Below are 25,196 nucleotides of genomic sequence, written 5' to 3' on the forward strand. Positions count from 1 at the left end.
ATGGCAGGGTGGGGGCGAGGGCAGGCAAGGTGCAGGCCGCGGGGCACGGCAGCAAAAATACCGGCTCTGCATCTTGGTGTGAAGTCCGGGAGCTTGACAGCAGGATAACTGAGTAGAACAGCCCTGCCTCCCTGCGCAGAGTCTGGAAATCGGCCACTCTGTCACAAGGGGGGTGCCAAACCAAAGGGGTTTAAATGCTATGAATAAATAAAATCAACTCTCCGATTTTTAAGGTTTCCTTTTGTTTGTTTGTTTGATTCTGTAATTTCATAGTCCTGGAGGTTTCTAGTGATACGTGGCATCTGACATGGTAGATAAAACCTTAATTTCCAATGTAAAAAATCAAGCAGAGCTCTCCTCCACCTCACTTTTTAGGCCTCCATTATATATCGTTATATATAAAAGAACAAAAAAGGGGCAAAAGCCCCTCCCTCTCCCTCCTCCCTTTACAGGTCACTTTATGCAATTTACATTAGCACTGAAGAACAATCTTTGTAATGATAGCATTTTGAAACACCTATGAAGGAGGGACTCTTTGAATTAGCCAAGAGTGGAAGATGGGCTTCAGTTACTTGTTTTAAGGCAGGGATAATCAAATACTTTTTGTCAAGGTCCAAATTTCTTGCTCAAGGTATAGTGAAGGTCCAGACTCCAGAGAAAATAACCAAAAAAAAGATAAGTAAATAAAAAGATTTTGGAGTCTGTTCGAAAAGCATCTGGTGGTCCATTTTAAGGGTTTGACTTTTAGACAAAGAATTGGCAGTGGGAACATTTCTGAATCATTTCTGATTTCCAGATGTAAATCGACAGCTACTGAGCAAATGGACTTCATTTTCCATTGATTCTTCTTTACATAAACTTTTTTTAATGTTGGTCACAAGTTTGTGTATATCTCTTGACAAATGGAGCTAATGTAAAGGAGCGTAATGTTTAAGTATATGTGGGAACACATTGAATATATTGCCAAGGAAATTGTGTGCATTATTCATGTATTTCCACCATTTCTAGGATACATAGGACTCTTCTATATAGCAGAAATATCTCACAGAGTTCTATACTCTTTCAGTTTATTCAGCGGGAATCCAGCTGTTCAGAATAATAATTCATTAGCCAATTTCAGGGGCTCCTTCTCAGAGTCTCAAGGATTTGAAGAATCCATTATAAATACAGATTATTATTCCTGTTTCTGTGGCACCTATAACACATTGTAATAAGCCGCAAAAGCTGTTACTTTTAAAAAGTATTATTTCTAAAGGAAATCCAATTTATAGTTTAAGTACTGATTATATATTCACTTAGTCATGGGAGTACAAGTTCAGCAATAACAGCTGTTTCAACATTTCTGATTTGGGAATACCATATTCAACATGCATATTTTCCCATACTCGGCTTTTTGGCTGTCTGTACTCATCCCCATCTGTTAGGGTGGCATTGTGCCTACATTCACGGTGATGTCAGTTGTCCTAGGGCATAATTGCTAAGAAAAATGAGTTTGGATAGGCTGTAGCCAAAACAATGCAAGGTTTGTCTCTTCTATAGGACATCCCTGCTGCGTGAGAGCATTGCCATACTGGTGCATTATATCACTTTATATTTGATCATACATGTCAATATATTTGCCACATAAACCTGCCTGAACTGTGAAGGAAAAGACAACACAAGGTTCAGAGAGATTTGTAGCTGCTTTTACAGCAGGTGCACCAAAGCCCCTCAAAGGACACTAGCATGGCATGACAAATATTACAGGAGTGCACAAATCTGCAGCCGCTCTAGCCCAAATTCTGTTTTCAGTCACACACTTTGCAATCCCTTTGAAGTCAATAAAGTAGCTGCCTTCTGGCAGAAATTAAAGCAAGCCAAAGATGTTCATGGTATCAGGAGCAAGCAGGCTTACTCAAAGTAAACCAGATGGCTGAGTCCAAAACATAAGTTGTGTGATTTCTGTGTAAAGTGGGCATTCAGCTAATTGCATATTAGAGTAGTTTGTGATATTACAAGACTTTTCCCAATAATTTTTCTTTAGTTTTAATATATATTTTGCCCATAAGAACTAAACAGTGGAATTCATTTGATAGTTGGAAGCCTATAATAAGCTTCTAAGTATGGATGCTTACCTGTTTACTATTATTCTGTATTTGACACAGGCTACATGATGGGGAGATAATTTGGTTCTGACTACATCCAAAACATCAATGACACCTCCCCTCCTTCCAGAATGCACCTGAATCAACTTTATGATTTCATTCTGGGGTTTTGTAACTCTATTTTGGCTTTTTTACTCTTCCCTAGTAGAATTATTGCCTTGGGACGATTTTCATTTTTTCTTAGATTCACATTTTTGATTATTTCATTCTTAGTATTATTAAACATTATACATCTATCTTCAAAGAGGTGAAAGGATTTCTTAAAATGTCATTATATGTATGCCATCTGTTATTTAAAGTATATAATTAGTGATGTATATTTTGGAAAAGTTTGTAAGTTCATGTTGCGGTCAGGTAATTTATGAAGTGTGTGTGTCATTATTGTTAAGAGAATGTATGAACTATAAGGATATTGCAGTACATATATGTTTCCTTAATAATAATTTCAATACTTTCTAAGGCTTAGACTGTTGAGTTTTTTAATCGTAATTTTCTTTTTATGTAATTTATATAACAGTTGTAGTAATTACTGGAACAACTTTTAAGAGTAAGTTAAAGTTTGTGTGAATTTCCTATGTTTTAAAAAAAATCTGAACCCCCCAACCCCACCAACATGTATATACTCACAGACAGACAGATAGAAAGGCACATACCCTCCTGAGGGCTTGATGAAGTCTGCCAAAGTTGAGACCTACTACATTAGTCTATATTAGAGAATTTGGAGCAGAGATGTCCTCCTGTGTATCTTATTTGGTCTGTCAGCCACAGGCAGGGACCTTGGGCTTAGATCTTCCCCGATACATTGCCTTCTGTTGCCTCCTGTGGACTTGCTAATGTCTACAAGAGGAGAGCTGTGCTATAGTAAATTGCATAAATTCTTCCAAAAATGGATTCTCCTTCAGTGAACCTTAACAACTCTGCCAGTGCTTTAAGTTCATTTTTCTTAAGTGTTAATCAGTAACTGGTTGAAGTTTTGAAATGCTTACATTTTATATGGTGGAATGGCTAGTGGAGATTCAGTCAATAGCATGAAAGATTGTTAATGCCTTTAGTTTCAAAATCAAAATTCTAATAACCTATACTCTGCAGAGGGGTATACCAAACTTTGTTTATTTTGACTTTGGAATTTTGTTTCAAAGTTATAAATGGCTGAAAAAAATCACAAGAACACGTATTTTTCAAGAAAAAAAAGCTCTGTTTGACACTCCCCAAAATATTTGCTGCCTCTAAATTAAGCATAAAAATGTTCATAGGAATATCTTCTTCCTATGAAAAGTTAAGAGGATGTGTGTGTCAAAATTAGACTTATTATCATGCAACTGTCATCACAACCTTATCTCAGGAGACATGATTAACACCTCAGCAACAGGAAGTAGTACTATGAGTTCCAGTCATGGCTCTGATATTGAATCGTCCTGTAGGAGAGAAGTCACTTAGGCCCCAATTCAGCAAAGTATCTAAGCTCATGCCTATTTTTAAGCACGACTAGCTGGTCTCATTGACTTCAATGGGGTCTGATTTTCAGACATATTGAGCTCTCACAGCTTCTGTTGACTTCATTTGGAAGTGTGTGCTCTGAAATACACATATTGTTAAAATAAATTCCAAGATAAAACATTCTGCTACATACACTTTTCTCCATGGGGAGAGGATGAAAGAATAAATGTGACAGATGTTAGTTATGTAGCTTAGTGCAGGGGTTCTCACAACACATTTTTTGGTGTCCTCAGAGTGCGGCCACCAACTCTTGCTGGTGGCTGCTGTGACAGTTTTTCCGAAAAACGTAATTAATTTTAGGAAAAACAAATAAATATGCACATATACCTGTCCAAATCATTGTAATTTATATATGTAAGGTTGTTGGGTTTTTTGCAGACTCAATAATAACAACAATGTACAGTTGTCTCTATTCTTTACTGGACCTAAACAGAATAGAAATACAAATAAGGTGCTTTGCATGTTCTTGTCTTTTTTGTTGTTTCTTTTGTTTTTTTGGTTTGTTTTTTTCTTTTAAATAGAATTGATAGCTAGTAAGTCTGCTTCTATGAAAAATTATATTTGTATGTTTGTTAATATCACTTTTCACAGCAGCAGACTTGTTAGCTAGCTGTGGGGCAGAGAAAAGTGATATTAACAAACATACAAATATCACTTTTCACATTAGACTTACACAGCCCTGGCAAGCCAGGGGACAAATTAAGCCTTGGATGGGGTGGAGGGTAGGGAAGCATTGGGGGCCAGGGGTGATGGGGTGGCTGGGTTAGGGGCTGAGAGAGGCAGCGCGGACTAGAGGCGATGAGGCAGGTGGTGAGCCTGAACCCCAGTGGCCAGAGCCTGCCGCCACGTGGCTGAAGCTTTCCACCTGCCACCCCAGGGCTGAAGCTGGATGAGTCCCTCTGGCTACGGGAAGGTGGGGAACTCACACTGGCTGTGGCTCTGGCGTTTGTGGCTCCAGAGTGGGGCAGGCAGGGCTGGTTCCAGGCACCAGCATTCCAAGCAGGTGCTTGGGGCGGCAATCTGCAAGGCGCGGCAGTCCGTATATTTTTGCCCCCCCGAAGCAGGGCGCCGAATTGCCGCCCCGCACGGCGGGGGCTGTCCATGTGCCGTTAGGGCAGCACGCGTGTTTGCACGGCGGCGGCAATTCGGCGGCAGCTTCTACGTTCAGCTGCCCACGGCGGCAATTCGGCGGCTTCTGTCTTCTGGGTGAAGACAGAAGCTGCCGCCGAATTGCCGCTGCTGCCGAAATGCGCGTGCCGCCCTAATGGCACACGGACTGCCCCCGCCGTCTGCGGCGGCAATTCGGCACGCTGCTTGGGGCGGCAAACAGTAGAGCCAGCCCTGGGGGCAGGGCCCAGCCCCTACTTGCAGGCCCAGAGGAGGGGCCAATACTTTTCCCCCACCTCCCCCCCCCCCCCCATCACTGCCCAGGCGGCTGTGGCTGGATGCGAGAAACGCTGGCTTAGTGCACCACTGGAAGGTGCTCAAATACCATGTGATGAGGTCAGTATAAGAACCAATATAGAATAGAATAGCAAAGCTGTCAGAGGATGCTCATTATATTACTATGTTAATATGTTACTTAGATTATTATTCCTTTTTAAAAGTGTTTTCCTTTAAAGTGCATTCTTTTTGTTGGTTTTCATTGTCGTTTGTCTCTCTGTAAGTGGTATCATTCAAAACCAACATACTTTTTGCTGGCCTTATCAGGGTGGATGTTCACTCCCAGAGAATGTTCGTTAACTGCTTACTCATTATGTAAACAGTAGTGTATCTGTCAATTATGCTGTTTATTGTGGTGCATAACTTTTACTGGCATTGTACAGAGAGAAGTCCTCTAGATCTAATTTAGATATTTCTTTGTTGTGTTTCAATGTTCTGTAGCCATTTTTGGTAAACAATGAAGGTTCTGTTACTGAAGGAGCCCAAAGACCGAGACTCAGGACCAGATCCATATATTCAAGTATGTAACTTGGGGGTGGGGGAAGCTATCCCTTGTGTTGTTTCACTATTAAATTAATAATAATACTTAGCAATTAAACATTGAGTTGCTTGGATGTTACAAAACTAGGAAAAAGTGTTTGAAATGTTAGTATCTATTGAGAAAACTAACTTTCCAGTGTAATTTGCACTATTACAAAAAGTAGTTTTAGATATGATAGTTATGCAGTAAAATCAAAGTTAAAGTTCTTAGCTGGTAATCATCCATTGTTATTGAATTTAGTTTTTAACGGGGTAAATGACTAAATATCAGTTTGCTTTCACATAGATCAGAATTATGATTACAGTATTTTGTAATTGTTATAAACAATTGTTAGCAGTCTCCATTGAGAGTCCAAGAACATAATTGGATACTTAAATACCTTTTACCCCTATAATTGGCCTTTTCTCTGCAAACCCTATTCACGTGGGCAGTTCTTACTTGTGCAGATAGTCCCACTGGCTTTAATGAACCTTCCAAGTATGCAACAATTTGCAGGATTGGGCCCTTAGTACTGAGGCACATCAGTGGTGACAGACCGCTTATATCAGGAGTGGGAAAACTACGGCCCACGGGCCGGATCCGGCCACCAGCCATTTTAAGCTGGCCCTCGAGCTCCCGCTGGGGAGCAGGGTCTGGGGCTTGCCCTGCTCCGGCGCTTCAGCCAGGGAGCAGGTTCGGGGGCCACTCCCAGAAGCAGCCACAGGGCCCTGCTCTGGTGCTCCAGCCGGGGCGCAGGGTTGGGGGCTGCTCCACGCAGCTCCCAGAAGCAGTGGCATGGCCCCCCTCCAGTTCCTATGTGCTCCGATGGCCCCACTCCAATGGCCCCCTCTGGCGTTCCAATGGGAGCTGCAGAGGCGGTGCCTGCGGACGGGACAGCGTGCAGAGCCACTTGGCCACGCCTCCGCTTAGGAGCTGGAGAAGAGTCATGCCACTGCTTCTGGGAGCTGCTTGAGGTAAGCGCTGCCCGGAGCCTGCATTCCTGAGCCTCTCCCCATGCCCCAACCATCTGCCCCAGCCCTGATCCCCCTCCTGCACCCCAAACTCCTCATCCCCATCCCCACCCCAGAGCCCGCCCCCCCATCCGGGGCCTGCACTCCTTCCCGCACCCCAACCCCCTGCCCCAGCCCTGACCCCCCTCCCGCCCTCCGAACCCCTCAGTTCCAGCCCAGAGCACCCTCCTACACCCCAAACTCCTCATCCCCAGCCTCACCCTAGAGCCTGCACCCCCAGCCGGAGCCCTCACCCCCCCCCACCGCACTCCCCCCGCCCAGGCCGGAGCCCCCTCCCGCATCCTGAACTCCTCATTTCTGGGCCCACTCTGGAGCCCGCGCCCCCAGCCATAGCCCTCACCTCCTCTCGCACCCCAACCTCAATTTTGTGAGCATTCATGCCCCGCTATACAATTTCTATTCCCAGATGTGGCCCTTGGGCCAAAAAGTTTGCCCACTCTGGCTTATATTGTACCTGTTCAATGGATAAATAGAGGGCTTCAGTCTCCAGGACTGTCAGTACAATATCTTTCAGCAGCACTAAATTCATCAGTAAAAACAACCAAAAATTCCATAGATAGTGTTGGATTTTAGTTCAGAAAAGTAGTTGAATAGTTCTGCTGCTAAAAGCCCAGTCTTATAAATAACCACTATTTGTGATGCATTCCAATGACTAGATATACTTTTATCCATAGGAATTAGGATTATATGGATTTGAAGCAGCTTTAATCCCTGTTTTGTCATTTGAATTTGTGTCTCTTCAAACTTTCTTTGAAAAGGTAAGATTTCAACCTTTTAGTAGTCCTGTTGGAGAAATTATGCCCTATGACTGCCAAGCTACAAAGACTAATCCTGATTCAATAATACCCCCTCACTGCTATCTGTATTGCTATTTCTCTCCTGAATTGATAGGGAGTTAAAGAACTTTTCCACAACTCTAGTCCCCTCCTTAAGTATGTATCTTGTTAGTCTCGTCCCTCATTGCCTAATTGGACCAAAAAGCTGCTACTAACCATGGTGAAGAACTTACTGAGCATGCAAAACTCATCCCTCTGACATCCTTAGGCTACGTCTACACTAGGGGGGGAGGTCGATTTCAGATACGCAAATTCAGCTACGGGAATAGCGTAGCTGAATTCGACGTATCTGATCCGACTTACCCCGCTGTGAGGATGGCGGCAAATCGACCGCCATGGCTCCCCCGTCAACGGCGCTTACTCCTATCTGTGCTGGTAGAGTACGTATGTCGATTCGGGGATCAATTATCACGTCCTGACGAGACGCGATACATCGATCCCCGAGTGATCTATTTTCTACCGCTGATCCGGGCAGGTAGTGAAGACCAGCCCTTAGATGATGTAGTCTCTTCTCATGTAACTAACCTGACAGATTCAGCTGGGATGAGCTATAGCCAGTCTTGCAGTGACTATAATACTAGGTCAATTGCCTAGAAGCCTTTGCCATGGAAGTGGAGCTGCTGCCTGGCAAGAAAACAAGCTTTTGAATTTAGGACTTGCTTTCTTGTTCCCCCAAACTAATGGGGGCTAGGGCAGGGGTTCTCAACCTTTTTCTTTCTGAGCCCCCCTCCCCCCCCCAACATGCTATAAAAACTCCATGGCCACAACAACTATTTTTCTGTATATAAAAGCCAGGACCAGTATTAGGGGGTAACAAGCAGGGCAATTGCCTGGGGCCCTGCAAAGTTAAGTTGCTCAAGCTTCAGCTTCAGCCCCGGGTGGCGGGACTTGGGGCCCTGGGCTTCAGCCCCATGTGGTGGGTCTTCGGCTTTCTGCCCTGGGTCCCAGCAAGTCTACTGCCGGCCCTGCTTGGCGGACCCCCTGAAACCTGCTTGTGGCCCCTCAGGGCACCCTGGCCCCTGGTTGAAAACCACTGGGAATGGGGACAGCACACTTAGTGGTTTGAGCTGCTCATCAGTGACCTCTGTTTGTTAACTGGAAACTAAACCAAGATCTGACTGTGCTTTCTTCTATGCTCCTGCCTATGGCATAGCATGCTGTAACACTAGGATGTATATAAAGGAAGGTATATACAGGAAGGTGGGTTTATGCAAGAAAAAGATAGGCCTTAGTAAGAACTTGTTTGTATGATTTGAACCACCTGTTGCCTAGATTCTAAGTATCAGGGGGTAGCCGTGTAGAAGTGAGGTTTTTACTCACAAAAGCTTATGCCCAAATAAATCTGTTAGTCTTTAAGGTGCCACCAGACTCCTTGTTGTTTTTCTAGATTCTAAGGACACTGTTTACTATTCAAGTTTCCCTACCTGACAGGTGCCCAGTGGTGTGTTCCACAGAATGCTCTAAATAATGGGGATTTTGTGGACTTGAGAGAGAGGAGGGAAAGACTATGTGAGCTGGAGAAAGAAACAGAAAAGAAATGTGTTTAGTAGGACTGGTTGACATTTTTTGTTTTGAAACATCTTGGGGACAAAAGATGGTCTTTGTACTAAACTCAAAACTTTCACAAAAAGCTTTTGGTTTTTTAAAAATTTTCTGGTTTTTTTTGTTTTGTTTTTTAGAAATTGAAAGTTTCAAAAATTTTAATTATTGCCCCCTTTCGCCCCTCCATTTTGCCATCAAATTAATCATAGCTAGGTTTTTGGGGGAGGGAGGGTGTCACTTTTTCATTTTTCCCTTTGCCACTGTAACTTTTCAAAACTTCTTTACCTTGGAGAAGCTAGAGTGGCAAAAGCAAAAATGAAAATTCAGACTCTTCAAGAACTGGAGACGTCTGAATAATTACTGTGGCAGAATTAGTTTCATTTTTCCTTTTGCTATTTTACAACTTTTCAAAGGTTAGGAAAAATGAAAAGTTACTGACAAATTATGTCCCTGCACATAATTTATTTTATTGCACTTGGTGGCAAAAAGTGAGAGGAGGAAAACACAAAAATTCAAACATTTTTTAAAAGGTATTTCCTTAAAATTTGGGGGGTGGGGGGAAGGAGCGTGAGAAATTGCTCCATTTTGAACCCTGCAAGCTAGAAACAACTTCAAAATGTTCAATTCATTCTCATAAAATTGATTTTCTTTCCTGTATTTTTTTAAACCTTCTACTCTGATGTTTGTTTAGGCATTCTTATTGAGTCAGTTGCCAAGCACCTGGGTCTGTTACATGATTATTAAAACTAAAAAACAAATATAAACTTTTTAAGGTAAGGCACCTTAGGGACTAACAAATTTATTTGGGCATAAACTTTTGTGGGCTAAAACCCACTTCATCAGATGCATGGAGTGGAAAATACAGTAGGAAGACTATATATATATATTATATACACACACACACACACACACACGCACACACAGACACACAGAGAGAAGATGAAAAGATAGGGGTTGCCTTACCAACTCTAACGAGACAAATCAATTAAAGTGGGCTATTATCAGCAGGAGGGAAGATCACTTTTGTAGTGGTAATCAGGATGGCCCATTTCAAACAGTTGACAAGAAGGTGTGAGTAACAGTAGGAGGAAAAATTAGCATAAGGAAATAGATTTTAGTTTGTGTAATGACCCATCCACTCCCAGTCTTTATTCAGGCCTAATTTGATGGTGTCCAGTTTGAAAATTAATTCCAGTTCTGCAGTTTCTCGTTGGAATCTGTTTTTGAAGTTTTTTGGTTGAGAATTGCCACTTTTAGGTCTGTAATTGAGTGTCCAGGGAGGTTGAAGTGTTCTCCAACTGGTTTTGAATGTTATGATTCCTGATGTCAGATTTGTGTTCATTTATTCTTTTGCGTAGAGACTGTCCGGTTTGGCCAATGTACATGGCAGAGGAGCATTGCTGGCACATGATGGCATATATCACATTGGTAGATGTGCAGGTGAACGAGCCCCTGATGGTGTGGCTAATGTGATTAGGTCCTATGATGGTGTCCCTTGAATAGATATGTGGGCAGAGTTGGCAACGGGGTTTGTTGCAAGGATAGGTTCCTGGGTTAGTGTTTTTGTTGTGTTGTGTGTGGTTGCTAGTGAGTATTTGCTTCAGGCTGGGGGGCTGTCTGTAAGCAAGGACTGGCCTGTCTCCCACGATCTGTGAGAGTGATGGATCGTCCTTCAGGATAGGTTGTAGATCCTTGATGATGCGCTGGAGAGGTTTTAGTTGGGGGCTGAAGGTGACAGCTAGTGGCATTCTGTTACTTTCTTTGTTGGGCCTGTCCTGTAGTAGGTGACTTCTGAGTACTCTTCTGTCTCTGTCAATCTGTTTCTTCACTTCAGCAGGTGGGTATTGTAGTTTTAAGAACGCTTGATAGAGATCCTGTAGGTGTTTGTCTCTGTCTGAGGGATTGGAGCAAAAGAGCTGTTCATCCCACAGAGGAAGACTCCCCTTAGAATGCATTTGTTAAATTAAAGGATCATCTCATACAGAAGCAATCCACTTTTCAATATACTTGTGACAGATAGGCAACTTTCTGTAATATCTTTGGGAGACCCTTTTGTATTAAATGTATGAATGGTACATCTGTGGGCCAGGGATTGCGCTCCAATCCCGCTCCAAGAGGTGAGGGTTACCACAGCTCCTTCAGAAATTGAAAACAGTAGGGGATGATCAGCACAAATCACTCAGTTTATAACACCTCCAGAAAGGTACTGCAGTACCTCCAAGGGAGGCTTGCATATTCCAGTTCAAACTAGATTTTCCAGAGCCCAACAGACAAAAAAGGACTTTTGGATAAATAGCCCCATCTTAAAATAACTCAGGGCCTTCATTCTGGTTCTTGATCTAAAGACTGATATGAACTTGCAACCATGGGGAAAACCTAGTTGTCAGGTTTAATAAATAAATCAATTAATGGAGATATCCTATCTCCTAGAACTGGAAGGGACCCTGAAAGGTCATAGAGTCCAGTCCTCTGCCTTCACTAGCAGGACCAAGTACTGATTTTGCCCCAGATCCCTAAGTGGCCCCCTCAAGGATTGAACTCACAATCCTGGGTTTAGCAGGCCAATGCGCAAACCACTGAGCTATCCCTGTTTGAAAGACTGACATTACCAGTGACTTATGTTGAAATTGGGAGTGACCCTGGTAAGCTTTGTAGCATGCGTGTATGTTTTGTTGTTGTTGTTGTTTTTATATACTGATGATTTTACCTTAACAATAAATGTGCTGGCTTAGAAGGAGCTGTGTGGTAATTTGTAAGTGTTGGCAATACACTGGTCATAGCCCTCAAAGAGGAAGCAAAGGACAGGCACTGGCCTTTTAGGCAGACTGGCTTACTGAGGTATTGCAATATAAAGCTGGGAGCTGTTCAGCCTTAAAGCCCCCAGGGCAGAAAGGAGTGAGACACTGGTTTCCATCCAGGAGAGGTGACGGCTGGGAGCCAGAAACATTTAAGTGTAACCCTTGAGGGACCATGGATGGAGAAACGCACCTGCAGCTACCCTGAACATTTGAAATACTGCTTCATAGTTTTCCAACCTGATGCTGGATTTAGATTGTACATTAAGAGAGTTTACATCTAAAATGTTGTGACACTCTATACCTTGGGGGAATGCCCGGTAGCCCTCAGATTCATCATCTATATATAATTGTGATATTGCATATAAAGCATGCCATGTGAGGTATCAGAGGAAAGATTATGATCTGCTGAAACCCACTGTTCCATCTAAATGTGTATATCATCACTTCATATGAAGTTATGAGAATTGCATTGTATGATTGTCACTAAAATATGCTGTGGGTTTGGGAAGCACCCAGATACTACCTCCCCAAAGACAATAACGAGGGGGATAACCAATGCCCGGGCGGGTGTCCAACAACCATCAACAGCCATTGTCCAGCAAGGGAGTTACAATTCAATGACTCACATGCACAAGGCCACATCAGGGGAATTGCCTGGGGACTCAGCAATGCCCACCAGACATGCCTGGACTTGTGTTCTCCAAGCACATGGACTAAGGGTATAAAACAGCACAAAGGGGCCCCAAGCTTTGCCTTTTCTCCTCCCTGCACCTATGCTGTAAGCAACAAGGAAGGACACTCAGAAGAGTGAAGATTCCAATAGAGGAAACTGGCCTAGGTTTCAAGGGTGAAATCTGTGTAATCTGAACTGCAATATCCAGTGGGGTGAGAAAAACTGTTTAATTTAGATGTTGCCCAGTCTAATAGAGTTGAGAGTGTAGACTACGTGCTTGTATTTTCTTTTCTTATGGTAACCTGACTTTTTGCCTATCACTTATAATCACTTAAAATCTATCTTTTATAATCAATAAACTTGTTTTACTGTTTATCTTTACCAGTGAGTTTGCCTGAAGTGCTGAGTTTAAATTGTGTAATCTGTTACTATGTTCAGACAAGGCCTACAATTATTAGGATCCCACTGAAAATGTTTTATTGGTGGTGTTTTTTGCATAGACAGTAATCTGAACTAGTCTTCACCCTGGCAATGAGGCAAGCACCTGCCCTCACGCTACTTTCTGAGTTACTGCTAGCAATAATTATTAGCTTCCCCTGTAAGAATTTTAAAACCATCATACACTTTTAGGGTGACCAGACAGCAAATGTGAAAAATTGGGACGGGGGTGGGGGATAATAGGAGCCTATATAAGAAAAAGACTCAAAAATCATGATTGTCCCTATAAAATTGGGACATCTGGTCACCCTATACACTTTTCTCACATACAAGTCTGGTGAGAAGAATTTATGTCTGTTCCTACATTCAGATTTCAGAATTAACATTGTCTTGTGTGAAAGTTTGAGTTAACCTGAATTTAGTGTTATAAATCTCATTAATATTTCTGCTACTTGTATTAAGTGATCAAAATATTTGCCACTTTGTAACATTCATATTGTAAAATTGTAACCTTCACTGTATGTTTTTTGAACTTCTCAGAGTTTATCTAAATATATTTTCTAAATTGTTTTTGGTAGCTCTCTCATCCAGATCATTATGAGGGTTTAATTTTTACCAGCCCAAGAGCGGTAGAAGCTGCAAAGTTATGTTTGGGAGAGAATAGTAAAAATGAAGGTAAGTGCAGATTTATCCCTTTGGTTATGTCTTTTTAAGTGAAGTTTTGTAAATTTCATTCTCGCTCCCACCAGTCTACTTAGTGTGTCTGTATGTGTATATTAAAAAAAATCGTATCTAATAATTGACTTTGAATATTTAAAGGCACCATGCTGCTTTATGCTTAGGTGAGTTTTCACATGTAGAGATTTTGTTTGTTATTCTTCTTAGTAATGCTAGGACAGTAGTAAGCACCAACTAAGGAATCCATTTCAGTTTTTAATATATAAAGGTATATTCTGGGACTGTACATAGGTGTCCGCTGAAAATTCTCTAGCCGCTAGAAACTGGCCATCCCCATCATCATGCATGCATGAAATCTTACTTGAAACAGTTTTTTCAAATCTTGAATATAAAATATGTCATGTGGATTGAAAAGTAGTGAAAAGACAGTGAACAAATGATAATGAATGAACAGCAATGCACCAGGTTGGGTGGAAAAGTCTTGTGGAACATTACATAGAAATTGTCATACCAGATTAGATCAATAGTCTGTCTAGTCAGGAATTCTGGCTTTAACAGTGGCTAGTACAAGATGCTTCAGAGGAAGGTGCAAGAAAGCATATAAATGGACAATTATTGAATAGCCCACATATAGAGAAAGTTTCTTTCTATTCCCAGGGCTGGTCTACACTGGGGGAGGGAAATTGATCTAAGATACGCAACTTCAGCTACGCTATTCGCATAGCTGAAGTCGAAGTATCTTAGTTCGACTTACCTGGCCATCCTCATGGCAGCAAGTCGACTGCCGCAGCTCCCCCATCGACTCCGCTTACTCCTCCTGCCGAGGTGTCACGGGTCTCAATTCGGGGATTGATTTATCACGTCTAGACGAGACGCGATAAATCGATCCCCAATAGATCTATTACAACCCACCAATCCAGCGGGTAGTGTAGACGTGGCCCCAGACAGTTAATAATTGGTTTACTCTCCATAGAACAAGGATATATACCCTTTAATACTTTTATCTAACTGTCCTGGGGTGCTCTACTCACTCCTTGGGATTAGCTCTGCCAGGCCAAGGCCCCTTCCTGCAGTGGCACTTCATCACTCTCTCTGTGCCTCTCACTCTCAGGACTCAACTGCTCTCCTTTTGCGGCTTGGCCCTCCAGCCAGGTCACTTTAGTACTCCCCTTCTGGGGAGTCAAAGTCTTTCTGGTCTCACTGTCCCAGGCAATCTTCCCATTCATTGCCCCTTAACAGTGCCACTTCTCCAGTGGCTGGTAGGAGAATCCAGGCCCACCCTCTATACTGGGTTCCAGCCCAGGGACCCTACAACAAGCCATCAAGGTCTGCACAGTCCTGAATCTTACTGCTGTATCCCTGGGCTATGTTCTACCTTACCTTCTCTTATCCTGGGAGTGACTGTAGCCTCACTCTCTGTAGCCCCCATCTGCCTTGAGCTGCTGGGCTTTATACAGGCCCAGTCTGTTCCTGTCCAGCTCAGCCTCATTTCTAATTAGTCCTTGCCACCTCCTTCAGGTGCTGCCTAGGTGGTTAATTGGCCCATCTCGCCACCTTAACCCCTTCAGGCCTTGTGTGGGGTGGACATCCCTTCGCACTAACATAATTCTGATTGTTCTCATTAACTATAAAATTATCTTATCCTTTTTTAAAATCCTACTAAACTCTAGAACTCAATGTTTTATCTTCTGGCAATGAGTTTAAACAATTATTTCCTTTCACAAGTTTTAAATGTATTTATCTTTTCATTTCAAATGATATCCCCCTCGTTCTTGTATTATGAGCAAGGGTAATTAGAAATACCTGATTTACCTTCTCCATATTTAGGCTTTGATCATGCAAACATGTACATGAGTAATTTTACACATGTAAGTAATACCAGCTCAGTGAGACTGTTCCTGTATTTAAGTGTTTGCAGGATTAGCACCTTAGATTTTAAGCTTTTGGGGGCAAAGACCATCTCGTTTGTATTTGTACAATACTTGTTACAGTTGGGCCCCAATCCTGATTCAGGCTTTTGAGCACTACTGGAATACATACATATTTTAAATAATTACATATACCTCTATCATGTCATCGGTCAGGGTGCAGTCCAGAGAAGTGGGGGGGTTGTGCAACTATTTGCCCTGCAACCTATGCATCTTAGAATGCTTTGCTACTGTAGCTCCCAGCCTGGGATGCTCACAGCTAGCCTACAAGCATGCAGGTCACACCCTGAAGTGTCTGTGTTCTAGACATCCCTGGTGCAGCAGCTGTGATCCCAGCAGCCTGACTACAGCCCCTCTCTGGCTTCCAACAGCCTGGTCACCCCAACACACTTCCAATCCCAGATTTTCTCAGAACCATGTGCTGTGCACTGTCCAGCCCTCTCCTGGACAATTTAGAGGAACAAACAAATCTTCTTATTTCTTTGAAGACACAAAATCACATCACCGCTTATTAACTTAAATGAGGTAAATACATGCTTCCATTTAAACGCAACACTTGAGTTGGTCTATAGTAAAAATAAAACAAATTTATTAACATAGGACGTAGGCCAAGTCATGCCAAGTAAAGGAATAAAGTTAGAAAGGGTTACAAGCAAATAAAAGTGAAAACACACAGCTAAAAGTTTAAAACTTAATCTAGCAAGGTACGGGCCTTGTTCAACATGGTTTCTCACCTATATTCAGTTTCCAGAGACTTCCACCCTTCCTTCCTCTCTACCCCCGCCCTTGGTGGAAGGATCCATGTTTCTCAGCTTGCAAAAGCTCTGTTCCCTTCTGTCTGTCTAGTGATGGATGCCAAAGATGACTTCTGCCCTTGCTTATATTTTCCAAAGTTCAATGAACTTGTTTCAAGAGGCAGGATGACCTCATGCTGTTTTTCCTTTCCTGTGGTCTTCCCTTCCCCTGCTGATCTCTATGTAAATAGAACTTCCCGTATTTCTGGTCACACCTTGCATAATTTCATTGGAGACAGGTAGACAGCTACCTTCATCCCTATCTGGGGGAAAACTTGTTTCTCCCTTTGGTCACAGACAGGAAAGCCTATGAGTTTCCATAATTTCTTATGTAGTGTTAACACATACAGTTCACACTGATATTAATCACTATTGTGTCATAGGGTTTCATAAAAGACCTCACTCTATACACTTTTATAATATAGTAATATTGTATACAATCAGTTCATTCAATTGCTTATCATTTGAGGTTCAGACCCCCTGTCTTTATAGACTAAGGTTACGTCTACACTTACCTCCAGGTCCGGCGGCAGGCAATCGATGTTCTGGGATCGATTTATCGCATCTGGTCTAGACGCGATAAATCGATCCCAGATCGATCCCAGAAGTGCTCGCCGTCGACGCCGGTACTCCAGCTCGCCGAGAGGAGTACGCGGCATCGACGGGGGAGCCTGCCTGCCGCGTCTGGACCCGCGGTAAGTTCGGACTAAGGTACTTCGAATTCAGCTATGTTATTAACGTAGCTGAATTTGCGTACCTTAGTCCGAAGTGGGGGGTTAGTGTGGATCAGGCCTAATAAACCTTTTAAATGATTTTTTCTGAGGGTTACCCCTCAAAATAAAGTTTTTTCAAACTGCAAGGAAGACAACATTAAGTCTGGTGGTAAAGAAAGCTCCATGCTCTTTCTTTCCCCTTTTCTTAATTTAACAGCTTTGTTTACCTAATATGTAAAAGTGGACCTTCATTGTCTTTGCCTGAAGATCAGGCTGGTCAGAGAATCAAATACACATTCCTTTGTCTAAGGCAGACCTGTTTACCATCTCCCCTGACATGCCTGGTTTAAACACACTTTACTCATATTTCCAGCATATATTCATAACTTTTTTTTCACACCTGTGCATACATCATGCAAAAATGTTAATGATCAATGCGTTACTAGTTTTGAAATGAAACCTCACAAGGAATATTTGTACGAAGATTATTACAATAGTGTGTAGGGTCTGAATACAAGGTGTGTAGTGTCACACATGTCTCCTCTTATTCAGACTCCTTTCTAAGCTAATCAGTCCCAATCTTTTCAATATCACCTTATATGGAAGGCTTTCCATTCTTCTGTGGTTTTGGGGGGGTTTTTTTGCACGACTCTCTCTGGGTCTTTTCTACTTCTATTCAGCCATTTTTTTTAAAAAACTCAAGGGCAGAAATGAACTCAGTATATTTCATGTGAGTCTGTACTGTTGTTTTATATAAGGCATTATAATAGGAGACCTATCAGATCTATCTCTGCTCAATCAGTTTTTCAGGAATTGGGAGGAAGAGGAGGCTGGAGCCGAACAACATTGCTCAGTGTGAAGCTATAATTTAACTAACATTTTTAGAAGGAAAAGCTATTTCCTAGCCATTTTATTTTGGTGTCTGCTTCTCTAGGATAATATTTTTCTCCATATTGATAGATCTATTTTTTCTTTTTATTCAAAGCACAATCAGCGTATACATTTGTCTTATTATTTTTATAAAATAATAAAGCTGCATACTAAAGTATTCCAGTGATGAATATAGGATTTATTTACTATTCTTTGATTGGTTGGCATGAAATCTTGCATTTATTCTACGTCTAAGCTTTCAGGTTTAAGACTGAATCGATATTGGATATCCTTATTGCACAATTTGAAATTCATCAGTTTATCATGCACTTTTTGCTCTGGAATTCTTTTTCTTCTGCAAGTTTAACTGAGTTTTTATTACTAGTTAATGTCAAAATATAAATGAGGATTACAAGTTACAGTTGATCTGGTACTGTGCAAGTATGCATTAAAAATACTACTTTATACAAGTAATTGAAAACAGTATTTGTTCAACCAAAGCTTTTTGAAGTATGTTATAGACTGTTTTTATAGTGAACCATATAACTGATTTAAAGTCTTCATTTTGTACACGTAGAATTGCTGACATTTATAATGTAGTATTGGTTATTAGTATTTTGGTGCACTCACAGATTTTGCAAGATAAATAAACAATCTTTTGGGCAAATGTCCAAATACTCTGGTGTTTATGCTTTATTGCCAAATGCTTACACATAATGTAATGTTTTACAGCCTGGAGTAATTCTCTTAAAGAAAAATGGAATACCAAATCAGCATATGTTGTAGGAAAAGCTACAGCTTCTCTAGGTAAGCTGGATTAAAGAAGAAACCCTTATACAAAACAACCTCTTCAGTCCAATTCTTGAAGCATTAACCTTAGTTCAAGGTTTCCCAGGACAAAGGCATACGAAGCTCCTTTTTATTAACAAGTGAAAGTTTCTAAAAAGTCAGCTTTATACACATCATCAGAGCAACACCAGCTGAGGATCTGGCCCTGGGATGCACGTTATTTTCCCCATTATAAGGCAATTGCGATTACATTAATGGTGATTTAAAAGATTAGTCAAAAAAAGAAAAAAAAAACAGGTATTGAATTCATATGTATTTTCTGTTTGTTTATAGTATGAATGAAATGCTAGTGCCATTGAAGTCAGTGACAAAATTCCCATTGACTTCAAGGGGGTAGGATTTCACCCATTGTTTCTATGTTGTGATCCATCATCAGAGAGTTTAAAGGAATTGTATACATTGTTTTAATTATGCTGTACAAATAACTCATGCTGTGGGCAAAGAATCCTTCTACCATATGTTGAAATTCTATTAATTGATACTTAAGTTGTTTTCCTTTTGTTTTGAGAGCATTTCAAAGTAGAGGTAGGCTAGTAGCACAAATCAGCTATTATGTAGACTAGAATATCAGGGTTGGAAGGGACCTCAGGAGGTCATCTAGTCCAACCCCCTGCTCAAAGCAGGACTAATCCCCAGACAGATTTTTACCCCAGTTCCCTAAATGGCCCCCTCAAGGATTGAGCTCACAACCCTGGGTTTAGCAGGCTAATGCTTAAACCACTGAGCCATCCCTTCCCTTATAATATATGGAGATATACCTATCTCATAGAACTGGAAGGGACCCTGAAAAGTCATTGAGTCCAGCCCCCTGCCTTTTCTAGCAGGCCCAAGTACTGATTTTGCCCCAAATCCCTAAGTGGCCTCCTCAAGGATTGAACTCACAATGCTGGGTTTAGCAGGCCAATGCTCAATAGTTCTCTTAATTGGAGTTTACTGCACTTTTTCAGTAATATCAGTTTTATTTATTTACTTGATCTTTATTTTATAAATGATGACTTATTCAGTATATGGTTAGCTGAATTAATTTTAACCACTTCACTAATGTGTAGGTTCACTGTTTGCTATTGGCCTGATACATTGGTTATAACTCTATAACGTGGTGTTTATGTTTAAGTCTGACCTAGGTGTCCCATGCAAGTTTTACTTTTCTTCTATTAAGATACTATATGACATAGGTAAACAAGATGTAACGTAGGTCTATAAAGAGACAAGCAGCACAGTTTGATTCTCATTTTTTTCTGCTATTGTTAGCTATTGTGTGTGTGGTTTTTAGTGTTATGGGTAACCAAAGTCTAAATCAGACAGTGTAGAACATTTGACATTTAGCTGGGGTACTGCAGGATAAATCAATACTGTGTTATTTAAAGTCTACAGGACTGTGGTTTTTTTCCCTCCTGTTAATTTGGCACATTTTAAATGATATGTTAATTTCATGTAAACCCTGTCTGCTTGTAAACTTCAGCATGGTAGATGACATTTTGTTGTTTGAATTAGAAGATGAATTTATATGGCAACTGTTTTGTTACAAGTTGCACGATGTTCGTCATTAGTAGGTGTCAATAGCTATGTGATGTGATTCCTTGCACCTATCTCATTGCCTATCCCACCACTATTTTGTGAAGTACGTAGCCTGAGCAATTGTTCAGTTCCCTGCAAAAATATCTTACAATCGCATGCCCATGAGGACAAGCAAGACTCCAAAGCTAGATACAGGTTTTATTCCCCTCAGTATGACTGGATAAACTGGGAGGAGTGGTAGATACGCTGGAGGGTAGGGATAGGATACAGAGGGATTTAGACAAATTAGAGGATTGGGCCAAAAGAAATCTGATGAGGGTTCAACAAGGACAAGTGCAGAGTCCTGCACTTAGGATGGAAGAATGCCATCCACTGTTACAGAGTAGGGACCGAGTGGCTAGGCAGCCGTTCTGCAGAAAAGGACTTAGGGGTTACAGTGGACGAGAAGCTGGATATGAGTCAACAGTAGGGTTACCATTCGTCCGGATTCCCCCGGACATGTCCGGCTTTTTGAGCTAAAAATAGCGTCTGGGGGGGAATTTGTAAATGTCCGGACTTCCCCCCATGCAGAGCGCGCACTGCTAACAGGGCAGCCGGCCGGATGGTGCCACTTACATGGGGCTCCGACAGCCAGACAGAGCCCCTCCTCCCCCCTGCAGCAGAGATCCCTCCCTGCATTCGCAGATCACCTCCAGCAGTCTGGAGCTCCTCCTCCCCCGCTCCCCAGCGTGTCGGGACAAGAGGCTCAGGCCATTCCTGAGCAAGCTCACAGAGACATTAGGCGAAGAAAGGCCAACAACAAGGGGGCCAAGGGGTCGGAGAAGGGGCAGGGAGGTTCTGGAGGGGGCAGTCAAGAGACCGGGGGGGGGTCAGGAGTTCGGGGGGGGGCTTTTTGGGGGTGGGGGTATGGATAAGGTTTTGGGCAGTCAGGGTACAGGTAGGGGGTAAGGTCCTAGGGGGCATTTGGGGAGGGGTCTTAGGAGGGGGCAGTTAGGGGACAAGGAATAGGGAGGCTTAGGTAGGGGGTGGAGTCCTGGGGGGCAGTTAGGGGCAGGGGTCCTAGGAGGGGGCAGTCAGGGGACAAGGAGAGGGGGAGGGTTGGGGGTTCTGAGGGGGGGGAAGTGGGTGGGGCTAGGGCAGGATGGGGCGGGGCCAGGGCAGGACAGGGGCGGGGCTCCTCCCGTCCTCTTTTTTGCTTGCTGAAATATGGTAACCCTAGTCAACAATGTGCCCTTGTTGCCAAGAAGGCTAACAGCATTTTGGGCTGTATAAGTAGGAGCATTGCCAGCAGATCAAGGGACACGATCCTTCCCCTCTATTCGGCATTGGCGAGGCCTCATCTGGAGTACTGTGTCCAGTTTTGGGCCCCACACTACAAGAAGGATGTGGACAAATTGGAAAGAGTCCGGCGGAGGGCAACAAAAATGATTAGGGGGCTGGAGCACATGACTTATGAGGAGAGGCTGAGGAAACTGGGATCATTTACTCTGCAGAAGAGAAGAATGAGGGGGGATTTGATAGCTGCTTTCAACTACCTGAAAGGGGGTTCCAAAGAGGATGGATCTAGACTGTTCTCAGTGGTAGCAGATGACAGAACAAGGAGTAATGGTCTCAAATTGCAGTGGGGGAGGTTGAGGTTGGATATTAGGAAAAACTTTTTCACTAGGAGGGTGGTGAAGCACTGGAATGGGTTCCCTAGGGAGGTGGTGGAATCTCCTTCCTTAGAGGTTTTTAAGTTCAGGCTTGACAAAGCCCTGGCTGGGATGATTTAGTTGGGGATTGGTCCTGCTCTGAGCAGGGGGTTGAACTAGATCAGTGGTTTCTCAAAGCCAGTCCACCGCTTGTTGAGGGAAAGCCCCTAGTGTGCCAGGCCGGTTTGTGTACCTGCCGCATCCGCAGGTTCGGCCGATTGCGGCTCCCACTGGCCATGGTTCGCCGCTCTAGGCCAATGAGGGCTGCGGGAAGGGCGGCCAGCACATCCCTCGGCCCGCGCTGCTTCCCACAGCCCCCATTGGCCTGGAGCGGTGAACCACGGCCAGTGGGAGCCATGATCGGCCAAACCTGCGGTCGCGGCAGATAAACAAACCAGCCCGGTCCGCCAGGGTGCTTACCCTGGCGGGCCACATACCAAAGGTTGCCAATCCCTGTTCTATTCTATGATAAATCTCACTAAGGCCACCAGGATGTATGTGAGAGCCTCAAGGAGACAAAAGATAGCTTAGCTTTGCATCAGATGTTTTGCTTTTGTGCAAGAGACCTAAAATGTTTAGTGATATTTAGCGTATATGGATTAAATAAAAAGACTGATACAATCTGATCCTGAATGGTTGCTTAGCATGGGGATAATCTGGATTTAATTTCTAGAAGTACAGAAGAGATTAATTTAACTGCACATAGAAGGTCACAATTCACAATATCAGTCAAGATACAGAAAATAATATGGACTGAAAGGAAGCTTGAGCCAGTCACATCTGACCCTATATAGTTAACTACTTGGGATTTCCACCAGATATGCCTTTAAGGTAAATAAGAGACATAGTCACAGGTATTTTTAGTAAAAGTCATGGACAGGTCACGGGCAGTAAACAAAAATTCACGGCATGTGACCTGTCCATGACTTTTACTAAAAATACCTGTGACTAAAACTTGGGTGGGAGGCCGGGGGAGAGGGGTGGCCCGGGACCCCCGCTGGTGCTGGGGTGAGGGAGGGAGCCAGGTTGAGGCATGTGGCCCAGGATCCCCGCTAGTGCTGGGGGGGGAAGCCAGGCCAAGGTGCGTAGCTCGGGACCCCTGCTGGTACTGGGGAGGGAGCCAGGCCAAGGTGTGCGACCTGAGACCCCCGCTGTGCTGGGGGCAGGCGTGAAGCTGGGCTGAGGCGTGCAGCCCAGGACCCTGCTGGTGCTTGGGAGTGAAGGAGAACCGGGCTGAGGCGCGCGGCCCGGGATCCCTGCTGCTGCTGCGGGGGGAGGATTGGCAGGGCTGGCAGGAGCTCCCTACCCGGCTCCATGTCCCTACAGCTTCTAGGCAGCGGAGGGGCACAAATGCCGGCTGCCGCAGCTCCCATTTACTGGGAACCGCAGCCAATGGGAGCCGTGAGGGAGGGGCCTGCAGGCATGGGCAGCGTGTGGTGCGGAGCCCCCCCGACCCCTGCGCTGCCTAGGAGCTGCAGGGCCATGCCAGTGGGAGCCCCCCACCCCGAGGTAAGTACCCCCCTGCACCTTCCAACCCTCTGCCCCTGAGTCTCCTCCCACACACCCAAACTGCTGTTGCTGAGCCAGCAACAGCCACTGCAGAAGTCACGGAGGTCACGGAAAGTCACAGAAGCCATGACAGACTCGCAGCCTTACTCACAAACCGACTCCAGAAAAAAATTCAGACACTCCATAATCCCCCATGTTGCTCTCCTAATGCAGTTCCCTTTGTGTGATCAAGGATCAAATCCTTAGATGGTACGTTATTTTAAAAAATGATTCAAGAAAGTCTAAAGAAAGTTCAGTAAAAGATGGATCAAGTTGGATCTCCTGTTTCCATTCAAGTGTTTCTGAAAATAAAATCAGATTGGTTGTCACATTCTGTCAAACAATATATTTCTTTGTTACTTTTCTTACAGTGGAGGAAATTGGCCTTGCTCCACAAGGAGAAAAGTGTGGAAATGCTGAAAAACTAGCTGCATACATTTGCGCAAGTAAGTATGCAGAAATCTTTCAGTGAAGGCACATTTAAACTTATTTAAATTTATTTTAAAATACTGCACATAGTCTGTGTAGAGGTGCTCAATAGAATCCTGAAAACCCTCTTGTTGGAATGCTTCAGGTGTCCCCAACATGTTTTGGATAAATGGGTTTGTGCTATACAGTATCCAATTGGTATATTAGTTTATATGAAGTAAATTGTAATAATAATTATAAAATATTTTATGGTCCAACAGACAAAGTGGCATTTACTGACCCTATTAGCCATGACTTTTATAATGTAATGAAAGGCAGAGCTGCAGATGTAGCCTGTTTATCTATCTTGGTGCAATTGATATTCCATGTCCCTTTGATACTGACTTTCCTTGCTTCAAAATTAGACATTACCCCAAACCAAATGAGGCTGGCATTCCCCCCCTTCCCCTGCCATTGTCCTATGATTCAAAAGTAGATAAAGGGATAACCCTTTCCCCCTCAAAATTAACCAGACAAGTCCCAAACAAGAATTGTTTTGAGAAAGTTAAGAAAGCGGGGGTGGGAGGAAGGTTCCAATGGAAAGCTGAACTTAACTTTTGTTATGGTGAAAGCTGTAATGCGGGACTACTAGCTACTTCTAACAGTATCAAACTTTTGTCTGCTCTATGTGATTTCAAGCCAGCCGGTCCAGTGGAAAATGCTAATTTAGAAAGCTTAGGTAATGTGTTTATTAGTTTTTGTTATACTGGCCTGGATTGCATATAGCCATGCTATTAAAATTGTTATGTATTGTATGCACAAATAGTGGGGAACCAACCAGCTCCATAATCAGAAATTTAAAGTATCAGTTTTCCCTGTAGTAGTGTTTTTGAGAAACATGTTTAGGCTGGTGGCTGATTATTGTTTATTGGGCAACTGTAAGATAGAACAACTACAAGCCGTACAGAGATGTTTCATGATCAAACAGCTGGGATTCTAGAATTAGGAGAAACCTACGCCATAAGAGATAATTGCTAAGGAAGTGAGACTGGTATCAGAACTTCTGATATATATAGTGTTTAGGAGAGTTCGTAACTGATGTTCATACTGACTTCAAAGTGTGTTCAAATTCAGATTGATATCTGCTTGATGAGATGCTTAACAAGAGAAGATCAACAGATTTAGGCAGGAATTAATGTTAAAAAGGCTTTGAGATTTATTGAGCTCTGTGTGTGTGTGCCAGCTGTAGAAACTCTGGGAGGCTGTGCACCAAGTGT

General features: G+C 43.0%; 1 protein-coding gene across 3 annotated transcripts in view; it reads left to right on the forward strand.

The window, feature by feature from the left end:
- The window catches only part of UROS (uroporphyrinogen III synthase), a 38,395-nt gene that overhangs the window by 307 nt on the left and 12,892 nt on the right, over positions 1-25,196 (forward strand). The window contains exons 1-6 of one of the 3 annotated variants that reach the window (XM_008166275.4): positions 411-2,391; positions 5,526-5,604; positions 7,310-7,393; positions 13,501-13,597; positions 18,638-18,712; positions 23,883-23,957. In XM_008166275.4, coding sequence (XP_008164497.2) covers positions 5,542-5,604; positions 7,310-7,393; positions 13,501-13,597; positions 18,638-18,712; positions 23,883-23,957 — 394 coding nt within the window. In that variant the 5' untranslated portion in view covers positions 411-2,391; positions 5,526-5,541. Of the gene's footprint in view, positions 1-410; positions 2,392-4,998; positions 5,145-5,525; positions 5,605-7,309; positions 7,394-13,500; positions 13,598-18,637; positions 18,713-23,882; positions 23,958-25,196 lie in introns of those variants that run through there. The other 2 variants (XM_024103554.3, XM_005281908.5) reach the window with 2 other exon arrangements.

The sequence above is a fragment of the Chrysemys picta genome, chromosome 7 (assembly GCF_011386835.1).
Source record: "Chrysemys picta bellii isolate R12L10 chromosome 7, ASM1138683v2, whole genome shotgun sequence".
Classification (NCBI taxonomy): Eukaryota; Metazoa; Chordata; order Testudines; family Emydidae; genus Chrysemys; species Chrysemys picta.